Source organism: Rhinopithecus roxellana, chromosome 15, assembly GCF_007565055.1.
Source record: "Rhinopithecus roxellana isolate Shanxi Qingling chromosome 15, ASM756505v1, whole genome shotgun sequence".
Lineage (NCBI taxonomy): Eukaryota > Metazoa > Chordata > Mammalia > Primates > Cercopithecidae > Rhinopithecus > Rhinopithecus roxellana.
Genome location: NC_044563.1, coordinates 90,258,873 through 90,281,564, shown reverse-complemented (window position 1 = coordinate 90,281,564; position 22,692 = coordinate 90,258,873). Strand labels below are relative to the sequence as shown.

The 22,692-nt window shown below is 46.4% G+C and overlaps 1 protein-coding gene across 10 annotated transcripts in view; it reads right to left on the bottom strand.

Moving 5' to 3' along the window:
* AMPD3 (adenosine monophosphate deaminase 3) overlaps window positions 1-22,692 on the bottom strand; it is a 68,454-nt gene that overhangs the window by 29,262 nt on the left and 16,500 nt on the right. For 6 of the 10 annotated variants that reach the window (XM_030918330.1, XM_010384816.2, XM_030918326.1 and 3 more), the window contains one exon: window positions 15,403-15,628. In XM_030918330.1, coding sequence (XP_030774190.1) covers window positions 15,403-15,623 — 221 coding nt within the window. In that variant the 5' untranslated portion in view covers window positions 15,624-15,628. Of the gene's footprint in view, window positions 1-15,402; window positions 15,629-17,338; window positions 18,301-20,727; window positions 21,537-21,706; window positions 22,252-22,692 lie in introns of those variants that run through there. The other 4 variants (XM_010384812.2, XM_010384814.2, XM_030918327.1 and 1 more) reach the window with 4 other exon arrangements.

Below are 22,692 nucleotides of genomic sequence, written 5' to 3'. Positions count from 1 at the left end.
CCCAGCATTAAGATGAGGCCATCAGTACTCTTCTCCCACCTCATGTTTCTTCCTGCCTCCAGTGGAACCCGGCCTCCCCACAGTGCCAGCCCACAGTGCCCAATGCCAGAAACCAGTTGACTACCTGCCCTACCTTGTGCCACAGGCCCAGTAGCTTCCTAAGTGCTTATTCTACCACAACCACAGCCACCAGCAAGGACTCAGTAACAACTGTGACCCACCAGAGCCCTTTTTCTCTCCAGGTACTAGTGTGATACCTACAGGCCTGGAGAAATCGGTTGATCCCCAAATAGGTTTCAGGGCTCACCTGGAAGCAGCTCTCCTCCTCTTGGCCTGTGGCCAGGTCTCCTCACTGCCGAGTTTTCAAGAACCACAGTTTTCCTCCTGTGTTTACACACCCAGTGCTTGCCATGGTCCTCTGGTTCTCACCTGCCTACATCGTGTTATCACATCTTTGGGACAAGGTTATTTTAACCTGAAAGACAGAGGTGGCTCCTTTTCAGGAATTCCCCTTCCCCTTGCCTCTGGTCTTGCTAAGAGACACACTGGGCTGCTTTGGGAAACTCAACCTGAGCCCTGGGAGCCCCCAGCCTCAGCTTTCCCTGGTCTGTCCTCCATCAAATGGAGCTCAGTCAAGCATCCTGCCCCAGGGATGCCACCTTGTCAGTCACTCCTCACAGGCAGATTCACCTTGAGGATGAGGTTCTCCCTTTGGCATCTTTTGGATGTTCACACCCAGAGGAAGAGCCATTACTTCGGGCTCCCCAACACATTCTGACCTCAGCTGAGACGCATGAGATTCTGATTTCTGTGTCACTCAAATGCCTGCCAGGTCACTGTTTTTATTTCCATGCAACCTCACCCCCAATTGCCTCAGCCAAGGCTGCCTGAGGTCTGGCCCTACCAACAAGAAGCAACAGGTGACATCTAAGGTGAGCAACAGCTAAGAAAGGTTAAAACACACACACACAAACACTACAACCCAAATGCTGGGAGGCTGCCTAAGCCAACGGCCTACCAGGCTTATCCTGGGAATGTTCTTCTGCCCCAGTGAGGAAGTTAGTCCCCACAAACTGGTGCCCAAAGAATTCTCCTTCCTGGGGATATCCATTATGGTGACAACCTTGGTCTTCAGATGAGCTCCAGATTGTCACATATGAGAATCTGCAGGCCGGGAGCTCAGACTTTGCAGGCACGAGGGATAGGTTTAGCCACAGACGGGCTAACTCCTCAGGGCTCACTCCCCTTGGACTTGGAAGAACTGGAAGTTAACCACAGCTTGTATCTCAGGAAATTGGAAAAGCTGTGTGGAGCCCAAGGATGACCCTGGATTTGTTTTCTATTGCTGCAGAACAAATTGCCACAAACTTGATGGCTTAAAACAACAGCCATTTATTAGCTCACAGTTCTATAGGTGAGAAGTCTGGGTGGGCTTGGCTGGGCTCTATGCTCAGGGTATCAAAAGGCCAAAATCAAGATGTTAGCCACACTGTGCTCTTGTCTGGAGGTTCTGGGAAAGAATTCACTTCCAAGTTCATTCCAGTTGTTGGCAGAATTCAGGTCTAGTGGCCAAAAGGCTGAAGTCCCAGGCTGCTTGCTGGCTTTGACCAGGGGTCACTCTCAACTCCTACTGACCTCACGCCAATCCCTGCACATAGCCCCCTTCATCTCCAAAGCCAAGAGTGGTCATTGTGCTGTTGCTTTGACTCTCTCTGCCCTCTCCTCCTACTCTCAGAAGTGAGCCACCGCGCCTGGCCGAAAGCTCTCTATTTTTAAGGGCTCATGGGATTAAATCAGACCTACCAATAAACCCCCATCTTAAGGTCAGTTGTGCCATATTCCATAACATCATCACAGGAGTGATAATATTCACTCATCTTATTCACCGCATCTGGAGATTAAGGAGGGACATCTGCGAGGGCCGTTTTAGAAATTCTACCTCCCCTAGGCCTAAATCTAGCATCCATTCTATACAACCAAGGCCCAGCCAGTAAAGGCAGAGGGTTGGAGCTGAGTGACTGGGTGTGTGGGTGTAAGTGTCAGAGGGTGCGTGACATGGTTTTCATCCATGTCTCTGCCCAAATCTCATGTGCAATTGTAATCCCCAGTGTTGGAGGTGGGGCCTGGTGGGAGGTGATTGGATCATGGGGGTAGATCCTTCATGAATGGTTTAGCACCATCTCCTTGGTGCTGTTCTAGTGATAGAGTTTTCATGAGATCTGGGCATTTAAAAGTGTGCAGCACCTTCCCCTACCCACCCTCGCTGCCTCTTCCTCCTGCTCCCACCATGTAAGACGGCTGCTTCTACTTTGCCTTCACCATGAGTCAAAGTTCCCTGAGGCTTTCTCAGAAGCAGATGCTGCCATGCTTCCTGTACGGCCTGCAGAACTATGAGCCAATTATACCTCATTTCTTTATAAATTACCAGTCTCAGGTATTTTTATAGAAGTGCAAACTAATACAGTGAATGAGTGTGTCTATGAGTGTGTGTGTGAACAAAACTGATCTGGTGCCCCTGTTAGAAAGCACTTCCTTCTGATGGGCCAAGGTCTGTCTGTCCACTGTCTCACCTGCTGCACCTTACACTAGCCCCTGGGGCACCAGCATTTGCTAGGCCACAGCTGGCACACCCCCTCCTTCCCCCACCCACACTTGCACCTGGCAGAAGCACACTCCTGCCAAGGAGCCAGCAGAGTGTGGGGCTGTGAGGACACCAGCTCCAGGCCAAGCCTGAGGGCTCAAAGGGCCAGAAGCAGTTTTGTCATCCCTGAAATAGATGGTCCTCCTGACGCACAAGCACATTCTTGCTAACCAGGCCCACAAGACAAAGAGTTGATCAGGTCACCTGGGCTGTTGTTACAGCATCTCACCTCCCAGCACCTGTCTGGTGCTCCACCTGCTCTATGGCCCTTGGTTGCCCCTGACAGTCACTTAGGCCCCTCCCTTACTCTGCAGCACTCCCCAGCCCTCCTCTACACTGGGTAATCAGGCTCCCAGGGTCTTCCCTATATAGCACTCATATGCTAAAGTGAGGAGCCCTTCTGGCCCTCCTTGCTCTCCTAGAGAATATCCAGCATCTTCCCAGGGGCCATCTGAAGACCATTGCCCTGTGTGGTCTGTCCAGACGACTAACAGGTAGGGAGGGGCACTGAAGCCAACCTTTCACCAGGTTCTCATATGTGCACTATGAGCCGGGGGCCACACATGGACCCCACTTCATTCAATAAACTACTGTGTGCCAGGCCCTGGGGGTAGAGGAGTAGATAAAATATAACTCCTGCCTCCAGGGGCTGACTGATGGCCGAGATGAACCCAGAGTTCCACAGATTATCATACAATGTGGTTGAGGTAATGAGATGGCCTGGATATTTTGGCACCCCAGAGGAGGCACTTAATCCAGACTGGGGGTGGGAGCAGTGGAGCAACAGGGTCAGAGGGGGGACATTTCAGAACATGGAGGCTGGTTTGAACTCCTCCCACACACACACTCAGCTCATTCTGGCAGCCCCTCCACATGAGAATTGTTACGCTAAAGGTTGGAATCAGGAGTCACAAACCAGCACAGGGTTTTGCGAACACTGGGAATCTGAATGCCATTAGGTGGGACAGGCATCCTCCACTTCCACAGGCTCACACTGCTACTGCTGTCCCTGCATGGGCTCACTTGGAATTGGGACCCCCATCTAAGGAGGGAACTAAGAGGAGGTAGCACCTCCTCTGTACTTGAGACCAGAGGTCCCAGCCTATCTGGAGAATATGCTGCACGACGGGTACTATAAGAGGGGTCCACAGAGACCCCTCACTCTGCATGTGCAGCCAGATGACCAGCATCCTGGCCAGATGGATGTAACTTTGATTTTAACACTTTGCAGCCAGTCAGGTGTGGAAACTCACAGCCCCACCCTGTCTCTCTCCCTGAGCTCCCCTCTGGAAACCTACCCCGTCCTTCTCCATCCTCCCTTCCCCCCAACCCCTCCTGGCCTACTGTAATCTCCACTCATCTTCTGCCACTCACCTTTGCTTCTCCCTTCCTCATTCCTTCCCAGCTGCCCTTCTTCCCTAAAGACATGGAGATCAAAATGAAGTACAATCTGTGCTATCTGTTAACTTAAGTGTTACAATCTCTCTCCCCAACTTTATTTTTATTTTTACTTTTTTTTTGAAACAGGGTCTTGCTCTGTCACCCAACCTGGAATGCAGTGGTATGATCTCAGCTCACTGCAACCTCCATCTCCTGGGTTCAAGCAATTCTTGTGCCTCAGCCTACCAAAAAGCTGGACCATAGGCGCACATCACCACGCCCAGCTAATTTTTGTATTTTTTGTACAGGCGGTTTTGCCATGTTGGCCAGGCTGGTCTCAAACTCCTGGCCTCAAGTGATCCACCCACCTTGGCTTCCCAATCTCCCTAACTGTTTTTTTGTTTTTGTTGTTTTTGTTTTTTTGAGACAGAGTCTCCCTCCCTCAGCCAGGCTGGAGTGCAGTGGGGTGATCTTGGCTCACTGAAACCTTTGCCTCTCAGGTTCAAGCGATTCTCCTGCCTCAGCCTCCCGAGTTACTGGAATTACAGACGTGTGCCACCACACCCAGCTAACTTTTGTATTTTTAGTAGAGACAGGGTTTCTCCATGTTAGCCAGGCTGGTCTCCAACTCCTGACGTCAGGTGATCCACCCGCCTCGGCCTCCCAAGGTGCTGGGATTATAGGCGTGAGCCACTGCGCCTAGCCCAATCTCTCCCTAACTTTAAAAGGGGATAAACTGACTATTTCAACTGAAGCTCCTTTGTCAATGACCCTGAATTTTTAAAAAGTTCCCCATTCTTATTTTCACAAGTTTCATAAAATGAAGTGACTTAGCAAAGCTTTAGCTGTGCTATGCTCAGTTCATAATGCACATATGTTTCTCAATTTCACTCAAAACATTCTAGGGAAGTGGCTGTCCTAGATAGCCAAATTTTTCAATGATGTTTGTTCCCTCTATATCCTAATTTTTTTCTTTTTTTAAAATTATACTTTAAGTTCTGGGGTACACGTAAAGAACGTGCAGGTTTGTTACACATGCCATGGTGCTGCCTCCCATCAACCCATCACCTACATAGGTATTTCTCCTAATGCTATTCCTCCCCTAGCCCTCCACCCCCAAACAGGCCCCAGTGTGTGATGTTCCCCTCCCTGTGTCTATGTGTTCTCATTGTTCAACTCCCACTTATGAGTGAGAACATGCAGTGTTTGGTTTTCTCTTCTTGTGTTAGTTTGCTGAGAATGATGGTTTCCAGCTTCATCCATGTCCCTGCAAAGGACATGAACACATCCTTTTTTATGGCTGCATAGTATTCCATGGTGTGTATGTGCCACATTTTCTTTATCCAGTCTATCATTGATGGACATTCGGGTGGGTTCCAAGTCTTTGCTATTGCGGATAGTGCTGCAATAAACACACGTGTGCATGTGTCTTTATAGAATGATTTATAATCCTTTGGGTATATACCCAGTAATGGGATTGCTGGGTCAAATGGTATTTCTAGTTCTAGATCCTTGAGGAATCGCCACACTGTCTTCCACAATGGTTGAACTAATTTACACTCCCACCAACAGTGTAAAAGCGTTCCTATTTCTCCACATCCTCTCCAGCATCTGTTGTTTCCTGACTTTTTAATAATTGCCATTCTAACTGGCGTGAGATGGTATCTCATTGTGGTTTTGATTTGCATTTCTCTAATGACCAGTGATGATGAGCTTTTTTTCACATGTTTGTTGGCTGCATAAATGTTTTCTTTCAAGAAGTGTCTGTTCATATCCTTTTTTTTGATGGGGTTGTTTTTTCTTGTAAATTTGTTTAAATTCTTTGTAGATTCTGGACATTAGCCCTTTGTCAGATGGATAGATTGCAAAAATTTTCTCCCATTCTGTTGGTTGCCTATTCACTCTGATGACAGTTTATTTTGCTGTGTAGAAGCTCTTTAGTTTAATTAGATCCCATTTCTCAATTTTGGCTTTTGTTGCCATGGCTTTTGATGTTTTATACATGAAGTTCTTTGCCCATGCCTATGTCCTGAATGTCCTAGGTTTTCTTCTAGGGTTTTTATGGTTTTAGGTCTTATGTTTAAGTCTTTAATCCATCTTGAGTTAATTTTTGTATAAGCTGTAAGGAAGGAGTCCAGTTTCAGTTTTTTGCATATGGCTAGCCAGTTTTCCCAACACCATTTATTAAATAGGGAATCCTTTCCCCATTGCTTGTTTGTGCCAGGTTTGTCAAAGATCAGATGATCGTAGATGTGTGGTGTTATTTCTGAGGCCTCTGTTCTGTTCCATTGGTCTATATATCTGTTTTGATACCAGTACCATGCTTTTTTGGTTACTGTAGCCTTGTAGTATACTTTGAAGTCAGGTAGCTTGATGCCTCCAGCTTTGTTCTTTTTGCTTAGAATTGTCTTGGCTATACGAGCTCTTTTTTGCTTCCATATGAAATTTAAAGTAGTTTTTTTTCGAATTCTGTGAGGAAAGTCAATGGTAGCTTGATGGGGATAGCATTGAACCTATAAATTACTTTGGGCTGTATAGCTGTTTTCATGATATTGATTCTTACTATCCATGAGCATGGAATGTTTTTCCATTTGCTTTTGTCCTCTCTTATTTCCTTGAGCAGTGGTTTGTAGTTCTCCTTGAAAAGGTCCTTCACATCCCTTGTAAGTTGGATTCCTAGCTATTTTATTCTCTTAGTAGCAGTTGTGAATGGGAGTTCACTCATGATTTGGCTCTCTGTTTGTCTGTTATTGGTATACAGGAATGCTTGTGATTTTTGCACATTGATTTTGTCTCCTGAGACTCTGCTGAAGTTGCTTATTAGCATAAGGAGATTTGGGGCTGAGATGGTGGGGTTTTCTAAATATACAATCATGTCATCTGCAAACAGGGACAATTTGCCTTCCTCTTTTCCTGTTTGAATAGACTTTATTTCTTTATCTTGCCTGATTGCCCTAGCCTGAACTTCCAACACTATGTTGAATAGGAGTGGTGAGAGAGGGCATCCTTGTCTTGTGCTGGTTTTCAAGGGGAATGCTTCCAGTTTTTGCCCATTCAGTATGATATTACCTGTGGGTTTGTCATAAATAGCTCTTTTTATTTTGAGATACTTTCCATCAATACCTAGTTTATTGAGAGTTTTTAGCATGATGGGGTGTTGAATTTTATCGAAGGCCTTCTCTGCATCTATTGAGATAATCATGTGGTTTTTGTCATTGGTTCTGTGATAGATCATGTTGATTGATTTGCATATGTTGAACCAGCCTTGCATCTCAGGTATGAAGCTGACTTGATCGTAGTGGATAAGCTTTTTGATGTGCTGCTGGATTTGGTTTGCCAGTATTTTACCGAGGATTTTTACATCAATGTTCATCAGGGATATTGGTCTGAAATTTTCTTTTTCTGTTGTGTCTCTGCCATGTTTTGGTATCAGGATGATGCTGGCCTCATAAAATGAGTTAGGGAGGAGTCCCTCTTCTTCTATTGTTTGGAATAATTTTAGAAGGAATGGTACCAGCTCTTCTTTGTACCTCTGGTAGAATTCGGCTGTGAATCCTTCTGGTCCTTGACTTTTTTTGGTTAGTAGGCTATTCGTTACTTCCTCAATTTCAGAACTTGTTATTGGTCTATTCAGGGATTCAACTTCTTCCTGGTTTAGACTCGGGAGAGTGCATGTGTCCAGGAATTTATCCATTTCTTCTAGATTTTCTAGTTTATTTGCATAGAGGTGTTTATAGTATTCTCTGATGGTAGTCTGTATTTCTGTGGGATCAGCGGTGATACCCCGTTTATTATTTTTGATTGTGTTTATTTGATTCTCCTCTCTTTGTCTCTCTTTATTAGTCTTGCTAGCAGTCTATTTATTTTGTTGATCTTTTCAAAAAAAAAAAAAAACCCAGCTCCTGGATTCACTGATTTTTTTGAAGAGTTTTTCGTGTATCTATCTCCTTCAGTTCTGCTCTGATCTTAGTTATTCCCTGTCTTCTGCTAGCTTTTGAATTTGTTTGATTCTGCTTCTCTAGCTCTTTTAATTGTGATGTTAGGGTGTCAATTTTAGATCTTTCCTGCTTTCTCTTGTGGGCATTTAGTGCTATAAATTTCCCTCTACACACTGCTTTAAATGTGTCCCAGAGATTATGGTATTTTGTGTCTTTGTTCTTACTGGTTTCAAAGAACATCTTTATTTCCGCCTTCATTTCATTATTTACCCATTAGTCATTCAGGAGCAGAGTGTTCAGTTTCCAGGTAGATGTGTGGTTTTGAGGGAGTTTCTTAATCCTGAGTTCTAATTTGATTGCACTGTGGTCTGAGAGACTGTTTGTTATGATTTCCATTCTTTTGCATTTGCTGAGGAGTGTTTTACTTCCAATTATGTGGTTAATTTTAGAGTAAGTGCAATGAGGTGCTGAGAAGAATGTATATTCTGTTGATTTGGGTTGGAGCTTGGTCCAGAGCTGAGTTCAAGTCCTGAATATCCTTGTTAATTTTCTGTCTCGTTGATCTGTCTAATATTGACAATGGGGTGTTAAAGTCTCCCACTATTATTGTGTGGGAGCCTAAGTCTCTTTGTAGGTCTCTAAGACTTGCTTTATTAAACTGGGTGCTCCTGTATTGGGTGCATATGTATATTTAGGACAGTTAGCTCTTATTGTTGCATTGATCCCTTTACCATTATGTAATGTCCTTCCTGGTCTCTTTTGATCTTTGTTGGTTTAAAGTCTGTTTTATCAGAGGTTAAAATTGTAACTTCTGCTTTTTTTTTTCTTTCCATTTGCTTGGTGGATATTCCTCCATCCCTTTATTTTGAGCCTATGTGTGTCTTTGCACGTGAGATGAGTCTCCTGAATACAGCACACTGATGGATCTTGACTCTTCATCCAATTTGCCAGCCTGTGTGCTTTAATTGGGGCATTTAGCCCATTTACATTTAAGGCTAATATGGTTATGTGTGAATCTGATCCTGTCATTATGATGCTAGCTGGTTATTTTGCCCATTATGCAAAATGCAGTTTCCTACTTATTGATGCAGTTTCTCATAGTGTTGATAGTCTTTACAATTTGGTATGTTTTTGCAGTGGCTGGTACCAGTTGTTCCTTTCCATGTTTAGGGCTTCCTTCAGGAGCTCTTGTAAGGCAGGCCTGGTGGTGACAAAATCTCTCAGCATTTGCTTGTCTGTAAAGAATTTTATTTCTCCTTCACTTATGAATTTTAGTTTGGCTGGATATGAAATTCTGGGTTGAAAATTATTTTCTTTAAGAATGCTGAATATTGCCCCCTCTCTCTTCTGGCTTGTAGGGTTTCTGCAGAGAGATCCACTGTTAGTCTGATGGGCTTCTCTTTGTGGGTAACCCGACCTTTCTCTCTGGCTGCCCTTAACATTTTTTCCATCATTTCAACCTTGGTAAATCTGACGATTATGTGTCTTGGGGTTGCTCTTCTCAAGGAATATCTTTGTGGTGTTCTCTGTATTTCCTGAATTTGAATGTTGGCTTATCTTGCTAGGTTGGAGAAGTTTTCCTGGATAATATCCTGAAGAGTGTTTTCCAGCTTGGTTCCATTCTCCCTGTCACTTTCAGGTACACCAATCAAACGTAGGTTTGGTCTTTGCACATAGTCCCATATTTCTTGGAGGCTTTGTTCATTCCTTTTCATTCTTTTTCCTCTAATCTTGTCTTCTCGTTTTACTTCATTAAGTTGATCTTCAATCTCTGATATCCTTTCTTCCATTTGATCGATTCAGCTATTCATACTTGTGTATGCTTCACAAAGTTCTCATGCTGTGTTTTTCAGCTCCATCAAGTCATTTATGTTCTTCTCTAAACTGGTTTTTCTAGTTAGCAATTCATCTATCCTTTTTTCAAGGTTCTTATCTTCCTTGCATTGGGCTAGAACATGTTTCTTTAGCTCAGAGGAGTTTGTTATTGCATACCTTCTGAAGTCTACTTCTGTCAATTGGTCAAACTCATTCTCTGTCCAGTTTTGTTTCCTTGCTTGCAAGGAGTTATATCATTCGGAGGAGAAGAGGCATTCTGGTTTTTGGAATTTTCAGCCTTTTTGCACTGGTTTACCTCCCCATCTTCGTGGATTTATCTATCTTTGGTCTCTGATGCTGGTGACCTTCAGATGTGGTCTCTGATTGGACTGCTATTCCTTTCTGCTTGTGAGATTTCCTTCTAACAGTCAGGCCCCTATGCCAGCGTTTGCTGGAGGTCCACTCCAGACCCTGTTTGGCTGGGTATCACTAGCAGAGGCTGCAGAACAGCAAAGACTGCCGCCTGTTCTTTCCTCTGGAAGCTTCATCCCAGAGGGGCACTTGCCTGATGACAGCCAGAGCTCTCCTGTATGAGGTGCCTGTCAGCCCCTACTGGGAGGTGTCTCTCAGTCAGGAATACACGGGGGTTAGGGACCCACTTGAGGAAGCAGTCTGACACTTAGCAGAGCTTGAACGCTGTGCTGGGAGGACTGCTGGTCTCTTCAGAACCGTCAGGCAGGGATGTTTAAGTCTGCTGAAACTGTGCCCACAGCTGCCCCTTCCCCCGGGTGCTCTGTCCCAGGGAGATGGGGGTTTAATCTATAAGTCCCTGATTGGGGCTGCTGCCTTTTTTTCAGCGATGCCCTGCCCAGAGAGAAGAAATCTAGAGAGGCAGTCTGGCCACAGCGGCCTTGCTGAGCTGCGGTGAGCTCCACCCAGTTCGAACTTCCGGGTGGCTTTGTTTACACTGTGAAGGTAAAACCTCCTACTCAAGCCTCAGCAATGGCCAACGCCCCTCCCCACACCAAGCTCGAGTGTCCCAGGTTGATCTCAGACTGCTGCTGTGCTGGCAGTGAGAATTTCAAGCCAGTGGATCTTTTTTTTGAGACTTGTTTTGCTCTTGTTACCCAGGCTCAGTGCAATGGTGCAATCTCAGCTCACTGCAACCTCCTTCTCCTGGGTTCAAGCGATTCTCCTGCCTCAGCCTCCGGAGTAACTGGGATTACAGGCACCTGTCACCACACCCAGCTAATTTTTGTATTTTTAGTAGAGACAGGGTTTCACCATGTTGGCCAGGCTGATCTCAAACTCTTGACATCAGGTGATCCACTTGCCTCGGCCTCCCTAAGTGCTGGGATTACAGGCATGAGCCACCACATCTGGCCACCAGTGGATCTTAGTTTGCTGGGCTCCATGGGGGTGGGACCTGCTGAGCCAGACCACTTGGCTCCCTGGCTTCAGCCCCCTTTCCAGGGGAGTGAATGATTCTATCTCACTAATGTTCCAGGTGCCACTGGGGTACAGAAAAAAAAAAAAAAAAAACAACTCCTGCAGCTAGTTCGGTGTCTGCCCAAACAGCCACCCTGTTGTGTGCTTGAAACCCAGGGCCCTGGTGGTGTAGGCACCGGAGGGAATCTCCTGGTCTGCAGGTTGCGAGGATCGTGGGAAAAGCACAGTATCTGGGCCAGAGTGCACAGTTCCTCAGGCTCAGTCCCTCATGACTTCCCTCGGGTAAGGAATAAAATTCCCCCATCCCTTGTGCTTCCCAGGTGAGGCAATGCCTCACCTTGCTTTGACTCACCCTCCGTGGGCTGCACCCACTGTCCAACTAGTCCCAGTGAGATGAACCAGTACCTCAGTTGGAAATGCAGAAATCATCACCTTCTGCATTGATATCACTGGGAGCTGCAGACCAGAGCTGTTCCTTTCTGGCCATCTTGCCAGCCTTAACTATATCCTAATTTTTTAAAAATCAATTTTGGTCTGGCTTCTTAAAAAAATACATAATTCCTGCATTCGTCCTCAAAGCATGCTGAACATAATTTAAAGTTTTCTCAATGACTCAGGATCATCACTGTATTATCCAGTTATGATCTCAGAGGTGTGTTATCCCTAAACTACTGTGCTTCAAATTCTTGTGTCTGCTTTTTGTAATTGTTTCCTCTCTCACTGTTGACTGTCAAGTAACAACAATAACAAAACAGGAACATTAATGGTGCTCCAAGCACTGTGCTAAGGATTTTTTGTGTATTAGCTCATTTAATTCTCGCAAGGTACGTCCTTTTATTATTCCAATTTTGTAGTTTAGGAAACCAGCTCAGGCAGTCAAGAGCTTTGACCAAGGCCATTCGTAGTAAGTGACAGGGCTGCCACTTGAACCCAATAGGTCTGACCCCAAAGCCCAGGCTTATGATCACCACACATCATCTCTGTGACCCTGCCTATAGGAGTCTCTCTCCCTACTTCTAATTTGCTTCTTTAAATCTGTCACAGGATAAGAAACAAGATAGCCAGATTATAGAACTCTGTGTAAAGTAAGAATAAATAGGAGATGGGATGGGAGGTGCCACGGACGGAGAGGGAGCTGGGGAGAGGGTGTCCTCCATGAAAATGTTAACTTTTGAACGTTTACATATAAAGGCACCTCTAGTGAGAAGAGAAACTAAAAGACAAAATTGGGTGTGCATGGACCCCAGAAGAGGATGCTGGGGTGTCTGACAGTCCAGGCACCAGGCTTTCTTTCAGGAAAGAAGCTAATGGACAGAGCATGAGCTTTGGCCAGTTTCCCTTCATTTCATTTAGAAGCAACAACTACATTCTAGGGAGCAGCACCTAGTGTCATTCCAGGGTCTACAGACCAGGGAACCAAAGACTCCACCCCTGCCTGAAGAGGGGATAGCCTTGTGGTTGAAGTGTGGGGTCTAGATTCAAAAGATGTGGGCTCTAGTTCTTGCTCTGTCATTTACTCACTATGTGTCTTTGTGAAAGTACATTCAACTTCTCTGAGCCTTCATTTCCTAATCTGCAAAATCAGAATACTAAGAATATCCACTTGATAAGCTTGATGTGAGAATTAAGGAATGAATCCAACCTACACAGGCCAGTACTTAGTCCACAGTTAAGTATTCAATGGCAGGAGTTGCTATTGCTCCCTGTCTTAGCAACAGGAACTCAGAGAAATCGCTTACATTTACTTGGGATGGACTGTAACCACACACTGTCCTAAGCCTTTTACCTGTGGATTCCCTCATTCCTCACAACACCCCATAAAGTGGAGAGCTGTTAGCATCTCCACTTTATAGATGAGGATGAGGCTGAGGCCCAGAGAGGTTTCCAAATTTGCCCAAGATCACAGGGCATGCCAGTGAGTGGCAGAACACAGAGGTCCAAGAAATTGCAGCCACTCTGATGTAGTGTCTGTGGTGGCAATGAGGAGGCAGGATGTCTTCCTCTGCCAGATATCCACTGCCCACCAACAGCTAAGTTCCACACTGGATCCAGTCCTCAAGGAGCTTCTAGTCAAATAGGGCAGACAGATACAAACTAAGACAGCATAGCCTAGGCAAGGACAGAACAAAGTTTTTGGAGAGAAGTTTGCAGGGGAATTTCTGGAAACCACAGAGCACCATTCAGACTTAGAGTAAGAAAGCTTTCATTTCACCCTGAGTCTGGGCATTGAAAAGAGCACAGTCTCTTCAGCAGATGTCAGGCCCAGTGTCACTCTGTAGTGGAAACTGGTCCTAGAAACTTGTTGTTCCTGGAAATAAAAAATGCCAGGATTCCTTTTCCTCTCATTGTTAAGGGTCTGAAATGCTCAATTTGTAACACACAGAGGGCCCTGCAGACCATTCGGTTGATGAAGTCAGCCCTTCTGTTCCACCCATGGAGTGTGAATGAGAGTCTCCACAGTCATACTCTTCTTGACCCTCCAAGGATGAGCACACTGCTGGGGCTAGGGCCACCCCACCCTATCCAACACAAGGCTGGCACTCAGAGGTTGACCAGTGGCACCAATGACTCCTGCCTTTATGGGCTCACCGTCCTTTCAAGGAAGGAAAGCACTGGTCTTATGAGTGGTGAAGCTCTGTTCTTGCCTTTACACCAGTAGTCAGCTTTTTACTTCTTTCCAAATGAGTTAAGGAAATGCTGAGCTTCTACATAACCAAGACAGGAAAAGACTTGCCTTTAAAACTGAGGCAGTATCTACTGTGATCACGGACTAGGTCCGAGAAGGTTCAAAGGTCTACCATGTCAACTATTGATGTTTGCAGGGTGGAAGACCAGGCGGAAACTTAGATACAGCCTGGGGTGAGATAAACTGTGAAAGGATGACGTCTTCTCATTACACTTAGACTCCAATCCAAACTTCTTATCAGGGAGCACAAGGCCAGTCTGATCTGGGCCCCACAAGTCCTCCAGCCCTGGCCACAGCACTTCTTCCTTTAACAGACCTCTAACCACATGAGCCTCCTCGAAGAAACTGGGGGGCCTTTGCCCTAGCTGACTCTTCTACCTGGAAGGCCACATAGCTAGCTCCTTTATACCCTGAAGCATCTGCTAAGATGTCACCTCCTTGGAGAGACCTCCCCTGACTTTCCAGTCTAAAAAAGGATTTTCTCTCTCTCTTTCCCCACCTCTCTCTCCCCCAACCCCTTTTCCTCCTTATTCATCCCTTTCATAGCACTTGCACTGCTCCTGGGCCTGTATGCCCTCAGATCCATTCCTTATCCTCTCCTGTGTTTCCCAAGGGTACCAGCAGGATTCTGGCTAGGTTTGGCCCATGGTAGCCACTGGGAGAACCTCGAATGTGCAGGAAGGGTCAGGCTAGGTATTGCCTGCCTCCATCTCTGCCTTGAGAGGCATCTCTGCAGCTGCCACCTCTTCCCCTTGGCTCCAGTTTCCACTGGAAAGGCCACCACAGTTCTACCTTCCCCAGTGTGATCCCACCTTGCCTCCAGCAACACTACTGCTTTCCTTGTCACTCCTGTCCTGGGTAGTAGCTGCTCCTTACTGTGTCTAATCTCTGAACTGCCTCTCTCTCCCCTATTTGGTTTCTCAGCTCTCTATCACCTGTGTAACCAATTCCCTGCATTAAAATTCTAATACTTCATTGGTTTCTGATCTTCTGATTGGACCCTGACTGATAACAGCACTTATCATAACTTGTAATTTTTAAGTTAATTTGTCCAGTTACTTAATTATTGTCTAGACCCAGGGACTTAATCTATCTTGTTCATTATAACATTTCCAGTCCCAGCACAGCACCCGGCAAATAGTAAGCTGCGTTCATTAGTAATGCAAAATGCTTTTCAAGTGATGAGAAGAAGTACAATTGCTGTCTCCTAAGAAATCCTCAAATTTCCAAAAAGGAAAGAGAAACGCCATTTGGAAATGGTGTGTACTTTTACACATCAGCAGCAAAGTGGGTTTTGATATTTTCAGTGTAAGAGAGGCACCGAGACATTCCTCAATAAATAAGAGGTGAGTTAAGTGGTCTTGGTTAAGAAACCAACACAGCTTCGGGGACATACCAGTCTCCATGAGGTGCCTCATATCAGGACACACACCCACAGCCTGCCTGGGTCTGCATGACTCTATGTACACGAAAACCAAGCCTTGGGAGCAAACCTTTTTGCGGTCTCCACAGACTTCTGCTCCGCCAGCTCCTTCTGCAGCTCCCTCTCCTTGGCTTCCTTTTGCCCGATGGGGCAGTCCTCTGGGACAGTGAACAGGGACAGTGCATCTTTGCTGTCCTCTTCTCGGAGCACTTTAGCAAACACCTTCTCCGCCAGGAGCCGGACTTGCTCATCCACTTCAGAGATGTTCAGCTTGGGAAACTGCCGCGGCATCTCGGCTAGCAAAGAAAGAACAAGCATTAACTTAATGAATAGCGGGATGCCCTGAGTCAACAGCACCGGGGAGGAGAAGTCACTGAAGTTAGGGCCAGGCCCACCTGGTACTTGGGGTCAGCTGTCTACTTAGGAATTCCGCAGACCAAACCCAGCATGCCAGTTTCAAAATTAGCTCAACAAGTAACTGGATGTGAAGCATGTAGGGCCACTTACGTGTCAGGAGACAGCAAGTGTTCAAAATTCAAAGAATGAACTGTTCAACTAGGTGGGCTTCCATTTTCCCAAACTCAGGGAACCTGCAGCGCCTGGCAGCCCTGCCCTCCTGACTTTGTTCCCATGTTTGAGAAGGGACAAGAGAGTGTTCAGCTCTCCCTCCTCCAGACTATGAGGATACTGTTATAGCTGCAACAATAATCAAACCTCCCTCCCCAGCTTCACAGAGGGGAAGTCCAAAGGCTTTAATAGCTAAGGTCCTACAAGATTACAGCAGAGCCCTGGGAAATCCAAAGCTGCATTCTTCATTACATAAAACAAGGCCTTTTGCTGAAGAGAAAGAATCTGCTGTTGCAGTTCCAAACCCCCTGGAACCCCCTAACGAGACACAGCAAATAAAATAAAGGTTTTAGGACAGGAACACTCTTTACCCAGCTGAAAACTCACTCTCTCAAAGAAGCTTTCTCTATCTACCTCCTCACATACTGATTCCTTACTAACAGTCACTGGCCTCAAGCACCTGCTTGGTTGGTTGGGTTTCATTCTTGCTTGCTTGCTTTCTTCATTTCCTTATTTCTTTCCTTTTTTGCAATTACTTATATAGCACTTAATATGTACCCTCTGGCCAGGCGCAGTGGCTCACGCCTGTAATCCCAGCATTTTGGGAGACCGAGGCAGGCGGATTACCTGAGGTCAGGAGTTTGAGACCATCCTGGCCAATATGGCAAAACCCTGTCTCTACTAAAAATACAAAAAAATTTGCTGGGCGTGATGGTGGGCACCTGTAATCCCAGCTGTTTGGGAGGTTGAGGCAAGAGAATCGCTTGAACCTGGGAGGTGGTGGTTGCAATGAGCCAAGATTGAGCCACTTCACTCTAGCCTGGGTAACAGAGTGGGTCTCTGTCTCAAAAAGACAAAAAAAAAGTACACTCTGGGGCCGGGTGTGGTGGCTCACGCCTGTAATCCCAGCACTTTGGGAGGTCAAGGCGAGAGGACTTCTTGAGCCTAGAAGTTTGAGACCAGCCTGGAAAACATGGCAAAACCTCATCTCTAAAAAAGATTTTAAAAATTAGCCAAGTATGGTGATGCCTGTAATCCCAGCTGCTAGGGAGGTTGAGGCAGGAGGATCTCTTGAGCCAGGGAGGTTGAGGCTGCAGTGAGTTATGATCGTACTACTGCACTCCAGCCTGGGAGACAGGGTGAGACTTCATCTCAATTTTAAAAATAATATATATATATATATATATATATATGTGTGTGTGTGTGTGTATACTCTGCAAAGAACTTCATACTTAATAACTCAGTTAATCTTATTATTCCCACTTGACAGATGAGAAAATGAAGGCATAGAGAGCTAACATACCCAGAGTCACACTTTTAATAAGTTAGCAGAGATTTGTGCTGTTCTCAGCCTTTCTTCCTCATCTGTTTCCTCTCTGATCCTCAGCTCAGGGATCTGAACCCAGGCACCTGGTTCCCACCTCTGTGCCCTCACCTACCATGCTGTGCTGCTTCTCTTTGTCCATGTACGTGTCTGGGCAGGGGCTCCTCACAGTCCCCAGCATAACACTCCTGGAATGGATTAATACTGCACACTTTTCGACAAGCCACCCTCGCTGGAAGCAGCTCTGGAAGAGGAGTTTCCCATCTACCTATGACGACAGTTTCTTTAAGGTTGATTTAAAGAGAGAAGTGGTTTTGTGGACCAGACAGACAAGGATGAAGGTGAGACAGATCTCCGCTGCCGTCTGGCAAGGAGAAGTGCAACTACAGGGGAGATGAACATACTAGGCCATCTTGGGACATTCTCTGGCCTCACAATGTTCTCATCTGTGAGATAAAGGGATTGAGCTAAGTGGTCTCTAAGGCCCTCTCAGCTCTAAGTGGCATAATTCTAGGTACCAGAGTGATTTCCGGTGCCTGAGGAGGGCTTGCTGCTCTGAGTCTGAGTGGCTTATGGGACTAAGTTATGACACAGACAGGAAGGAGGAAAGCAGGCTAGTAACAGGCAATCAGAGCGAGGTCTGTGGCTCCCTTAACTCTGAGGCCCAAGGACCTGCCACTCCCTGATGAGGGGAGTGGGAGGGAGCCGGTGGGGAAGAACCTCTCAGCACACAACTGTCTAGGGAGCAGACACCAAGACAGTGAGGCCTGGCCTCTGCAAAGAGGAAGAGGAACAGAGCTGACTGTGGAGATTTTCATATCTTGATAGCAGAGAGTGGGGAAGCTGGAGGCCATCAAAGGAGGTGACAGGGGAGAGAAAGTCCGGAACAGCACAAAGAACCAGACCCAGGAGGCTCCATCAGGCTGAAACGAAGCTGGATCCTCACCTCCCCCTCTTATTCCAAGGCCACAAGTCAAGAGCATTGTCCCAAAACCTCACATTGCATCTCAGAAGAAGACATCCAACAGGCCCAGGCAAAAGGCTGCAAATGCCATACAGCACCACACCATTTGACTAAGCAACTCCACTTCTAGAAATTTCTTTTAAAAAAAGAATCCTAGGAATGAAAAGCACAAGGATATTTACCTGCATTCTTTACATAAATAGCTTTAAAATGCCCAAATTAGAGCATACTCACTTGAAAAAGATGTTAAGTAATGAGAATTATAATTATGAGGATGGTGCAATCACATAAAAAAATAAAAATACAGTAAATGAAAAAATTAATACATAGAACTGTACCCATGCTTTATTTATAGTGATAAGAAAATGCATCCCTTTATGGGCAAGACCTGCAAGAGATTCACGCACTCAAAATGACCAGGTGGCAGGGCTGCCTGTGTGTGAGAGGATATTTTATTTTCACGATGAATGCTATTATAATGCCATTTTTAACAAACACACAAAGAGAATAGAAAGAAAACGAGTAGACTTAAGACTCTATGAAATGAGAGAAAAATAAGAAAGCAAATCAAACTGCTTTTTCTGGCAGGTTTTGGCAATTAGGGCTCCCTCCTTAATTGCCAAAGGGAGGGAGGGAGCATCACCATACCTGGCTAATTTTTTCTTTTTTTTTAGAGATGAGGTTTTGTCATGTTGTCCAGGCAATTTGGGAGGCCAAGGAGGAAGGATCACCTGAGGCCAGGAGTTCGAGATCAGCCTAACCCACACTATTGAGAGACCAGGCCAAAGGGAGTTTCACCATTGAGACCTATCTCTGCATTAGCTCCTACCCTGGACAGAAGCCGTCCACCACCACCAGCAGCTTCCTACCTCCTCCATGCCCTCAGATGCACATAGGCCTGACTCAGACACCCCCAATCAGGCTCCCTTGGCAATGAGTATTTGCGGGGGGAAGGAAGTCCTTGATGTCTGAGGGCTCTTCTGCCAGATCTTGCCATGTTTGTTCACGAAGCATTTATCTATTATTTATTTATTTAGAGACAGGGTCTCTGTTGCCCAGGCTGGAGTTCAGTGGCACAATCACAGCTTACTGCAGCCTCGACAGGGCTCAGGTGATTCTCCTACCTCAGCCTCCTGAGTAGCTGGGACCACAGGCACACACCACCCTGCCCGGCTAATTTTTGTATTTTTAGTAGAGATGGGGTTTTACCATGTTGGCCAGACTGGTCTTGAACTTCTGGTCTCAAGTGATCCACCCGCCTTGGCCTCCCAAAGGTCTAGGATTATAGGTGTGAGCCATCACATCGGCGCACAAAGCATTTCTAGCTTGCTCCAATCAACTAAACATACTTTTCAGGACACAGCTTTCTATAAAAGATCTTCCTTTCTCTTTAGCTTAAATCAACCTTTCCCAAACTGGATGCCATAAGAAATTGATACCTGTTGCTGGTAAAACAGGTCCTGTGGTCAGTTATTGGGAGATGCTGCATTCCACAGCCCCTCAACTCACATTCACAAGGCTCATTAAAAATCAAGGATCAGAGAGTAGTGTTACCATACAGAACGCTTTTTGTTTTACGGAGCCCTTTTTGTTTCACAGAACCCGTAAAAATCTTCTGCAGAACTACTACCAGTGTCTTAAATAGTTGGTAGATAATTCATTCCAAGGCCGGGCGCAGTGGCTCATGCCTATAATCCAAGCAATTTGGGAGGCCAAAGAGGATCGCTTGAGGCCAGGAGTTCGAGATCAGCCTGGGCAACATGTTGGAACCTCGTCTCTACAAAAAGTAGAAAAAAAAAATAGCCAGGTGTGGTGGTACGCACCTGTAGTCTCAGCTATTTGGAAGGCTGAGTTGGGAGGATTGCTCGAGCCCTGGAGGTGGAGGCTGCAGTGAGCCAATGATGGCACTGCTGTACTCCAGCCTGGGTGACAGAGCAAGACCTTTTCTCAAAAAAGCAAAACAAAGCAAGAAACAACAGCAACAACAACAGAAGAATTAATTCCATATCTTAGCATGGACCAAGTAATCCCCTTGGGGTGCTGCAGGCCTTAGCAGCTGCTTGCATATCTGCTGCCTTCTGGATGTCCTTGGCAGACAGGTCCCACCTGCCAACCTGTCCCTCCAGAGTGTCTCTCCTCTCAGACCCTTCAGACACCTGCCAGGCCAGGCATGACAAGGAAAGCCCACTCTGCAGATGCCAAGCTGAGCTTCAGCTCCAGCTGCCTGTTCGCGCCTGGCTTCCAACCATTTGTCAGCTGAAGCTAGCAGGCTTGGGAGGCTCAGCTGTGAATTCACCAGCATCAGTCAGCCAGTGATACAGCTTATCTCACTGTTACATGCAACACGTTCCGATGAACTTGAAGAAGAGTCACAAAGTTAGAAAGTTCTAAAACACTGCCAGTTTCAACAAACAGTAACTTTTCATGGTGCCACAATCCCTCCAGAAAGGAAACCCAGTGCCACTGAAATTCCCTCCTTATACAAAGGAAGCTGGTTGCTACTCTTGCCAGACTCCCCTCGCAGAAGCCCCGACACAGACCTGAGCCTGGCTCCATGACTGGTCCTGAAGATGCCACTCAAGCGATGCACTCGGGCCAGGTGCTGCCTGCCGCCCAGGAGGCTCAGCTGAGTCAGTGCGTGCCTGCGTGCAGCTGGCTAGGTCCTGTCTGCCGGCTGGAGTGGGAGGTCTCTGTTTTGCATATCTGTGAGCAGCAGTGAGCCAGAGCAGGAAAAGCCTGGGCTGGAAATTCTTTCGTGAAAATGAAATACAAGTGGAAAATTTCCAAGATCCCTGAAGTCCCCAGGTAATGCCAGTGATCTAAGGCAAAATGGCTGTGGTATCCCGAATGTAGTGTTCTGGCCCTCTTCACAGCCCTCATAAGAAGAAACTAAAGCCGCGGCTTCCTCATTACAACAGTAAACTCAGCCATCCTGCCCAGCTGCAGGAGATAAGCCACAGCCTCCCTCTAAGGCCCGGCCTCCTCCTGAAAGCTGAGTAGCAACGAGCGATATAATCACCTTTGCTGCTTCCGTTCTGAACGTGCTTCAGGCCTGGCCAGACAACTGGGTCCATTTTATCAAGGGGATTTGTCTCAGGTACAGCCCGCCTTGCCTCTTCTCAGAAACCCCCCCAAAAGCAACCCTCCCGAGGGCACCCCAGAACTGGCAGGGGGAGCTTTCAATCCCAGTTGCTAATACAATTTTCTCCATCCCCTCCTCCTCCTCTGGAAGGGAAAGACCATGAACTGCTTCCACCTTTCCCAGGAAAGCACTGCAGGGAGACTCAGAGAGCGGGAACTGCCTCAGCAGAGAGGCAGACAGCGGACAGGGGCAGGCTAGGATGAAAAGCTGACAGCCCCATCCCACTCCTTCGTTTCTTCCCAGAAAGAAGCCTACATCACAGGTGACTGCGAAGCCTGACAAGCTTTACCAGAACCCCCACCCCCATCCACACACACAGAAAAGGAGTACACCCCAACTGACCCACCGGAGCCCACCCCAAACCCTCCCCTGCTTACAGCTGCTCACGGCTCCCACATGGGCCTCCAGCTTGGAGTGCTGGCTGGACTCTGCCACTCCTAGAGAAGGTGGAGCCTGCCTCAAGTGACCCACAGGAGTAGTCCTCTAAAACCAAGCAGGGTTAATTAAAATGGCATCACAGGGTGCAAAGCTCTGATCTTCATCTGCCCTTTAGAAGAGTGAGAAGGCTCAGAACAGACACACAGCCTCCCAGTGACTTAGGCAAATCGCGTGGGTCTGGGAAATAACCATGAGCAAAATGGCTATTTCTGTGGTGCTGTTGAAATCCTGGGGAGAAGAGTCCAGGAAGAATGGGTCAGTTGTTTACCGGGAGGCTAGCTGTAACCCTGACTTAGGCCTGAGTCACCTCTGCATGTCCAATCGTGAGGTTGTGTCTTACAGAGCTCACATCATAATTCCTTGGTGCACAGAGCAGTATTACAGGGTTGACACATGATCCTCGGGCTGCTGCTAGGCTTTAGCTACCCAGAGATTATGACCCACCTGTCCTCACAGCTGTTTCATAAACAGTGCAATCAGCAGGCTATAAGCAACCTAGAGGGAAGGTAATATTTATTCATTAAACAATTAAATGAACTTACAGTATGAGAAAAAAATTCAAGCCCTTAGTACTATTCTGCCAGAAGGAGGAGGGGCCGATGATTTTTTTCTGCTAGTGTTTTGGGGAAGGGGGAGGTAGAGTGGGGACTGCAATGGAAGGATTCCAGCCCAAGGATTTAAGTCCAACACATTCAGGGAATTTTATTCTGCACCTTTAACCAGATCCCAACTAGCCTTAGTCTAAACAAGCATTTTTCAAAGTGCAGTCTGCAGAACTTGAAAGGTCAGAAGACTTGGAAAATACTGCATCCCATAGTCCCTTATGGGTTTTCATGCACAATTTCTACTAGCAGATTCAACACTTGAGAATTCCTGCAGTAAAGAAAGCTGCTTAACTTTGTTTAACTCGACCCACTTATTTGAC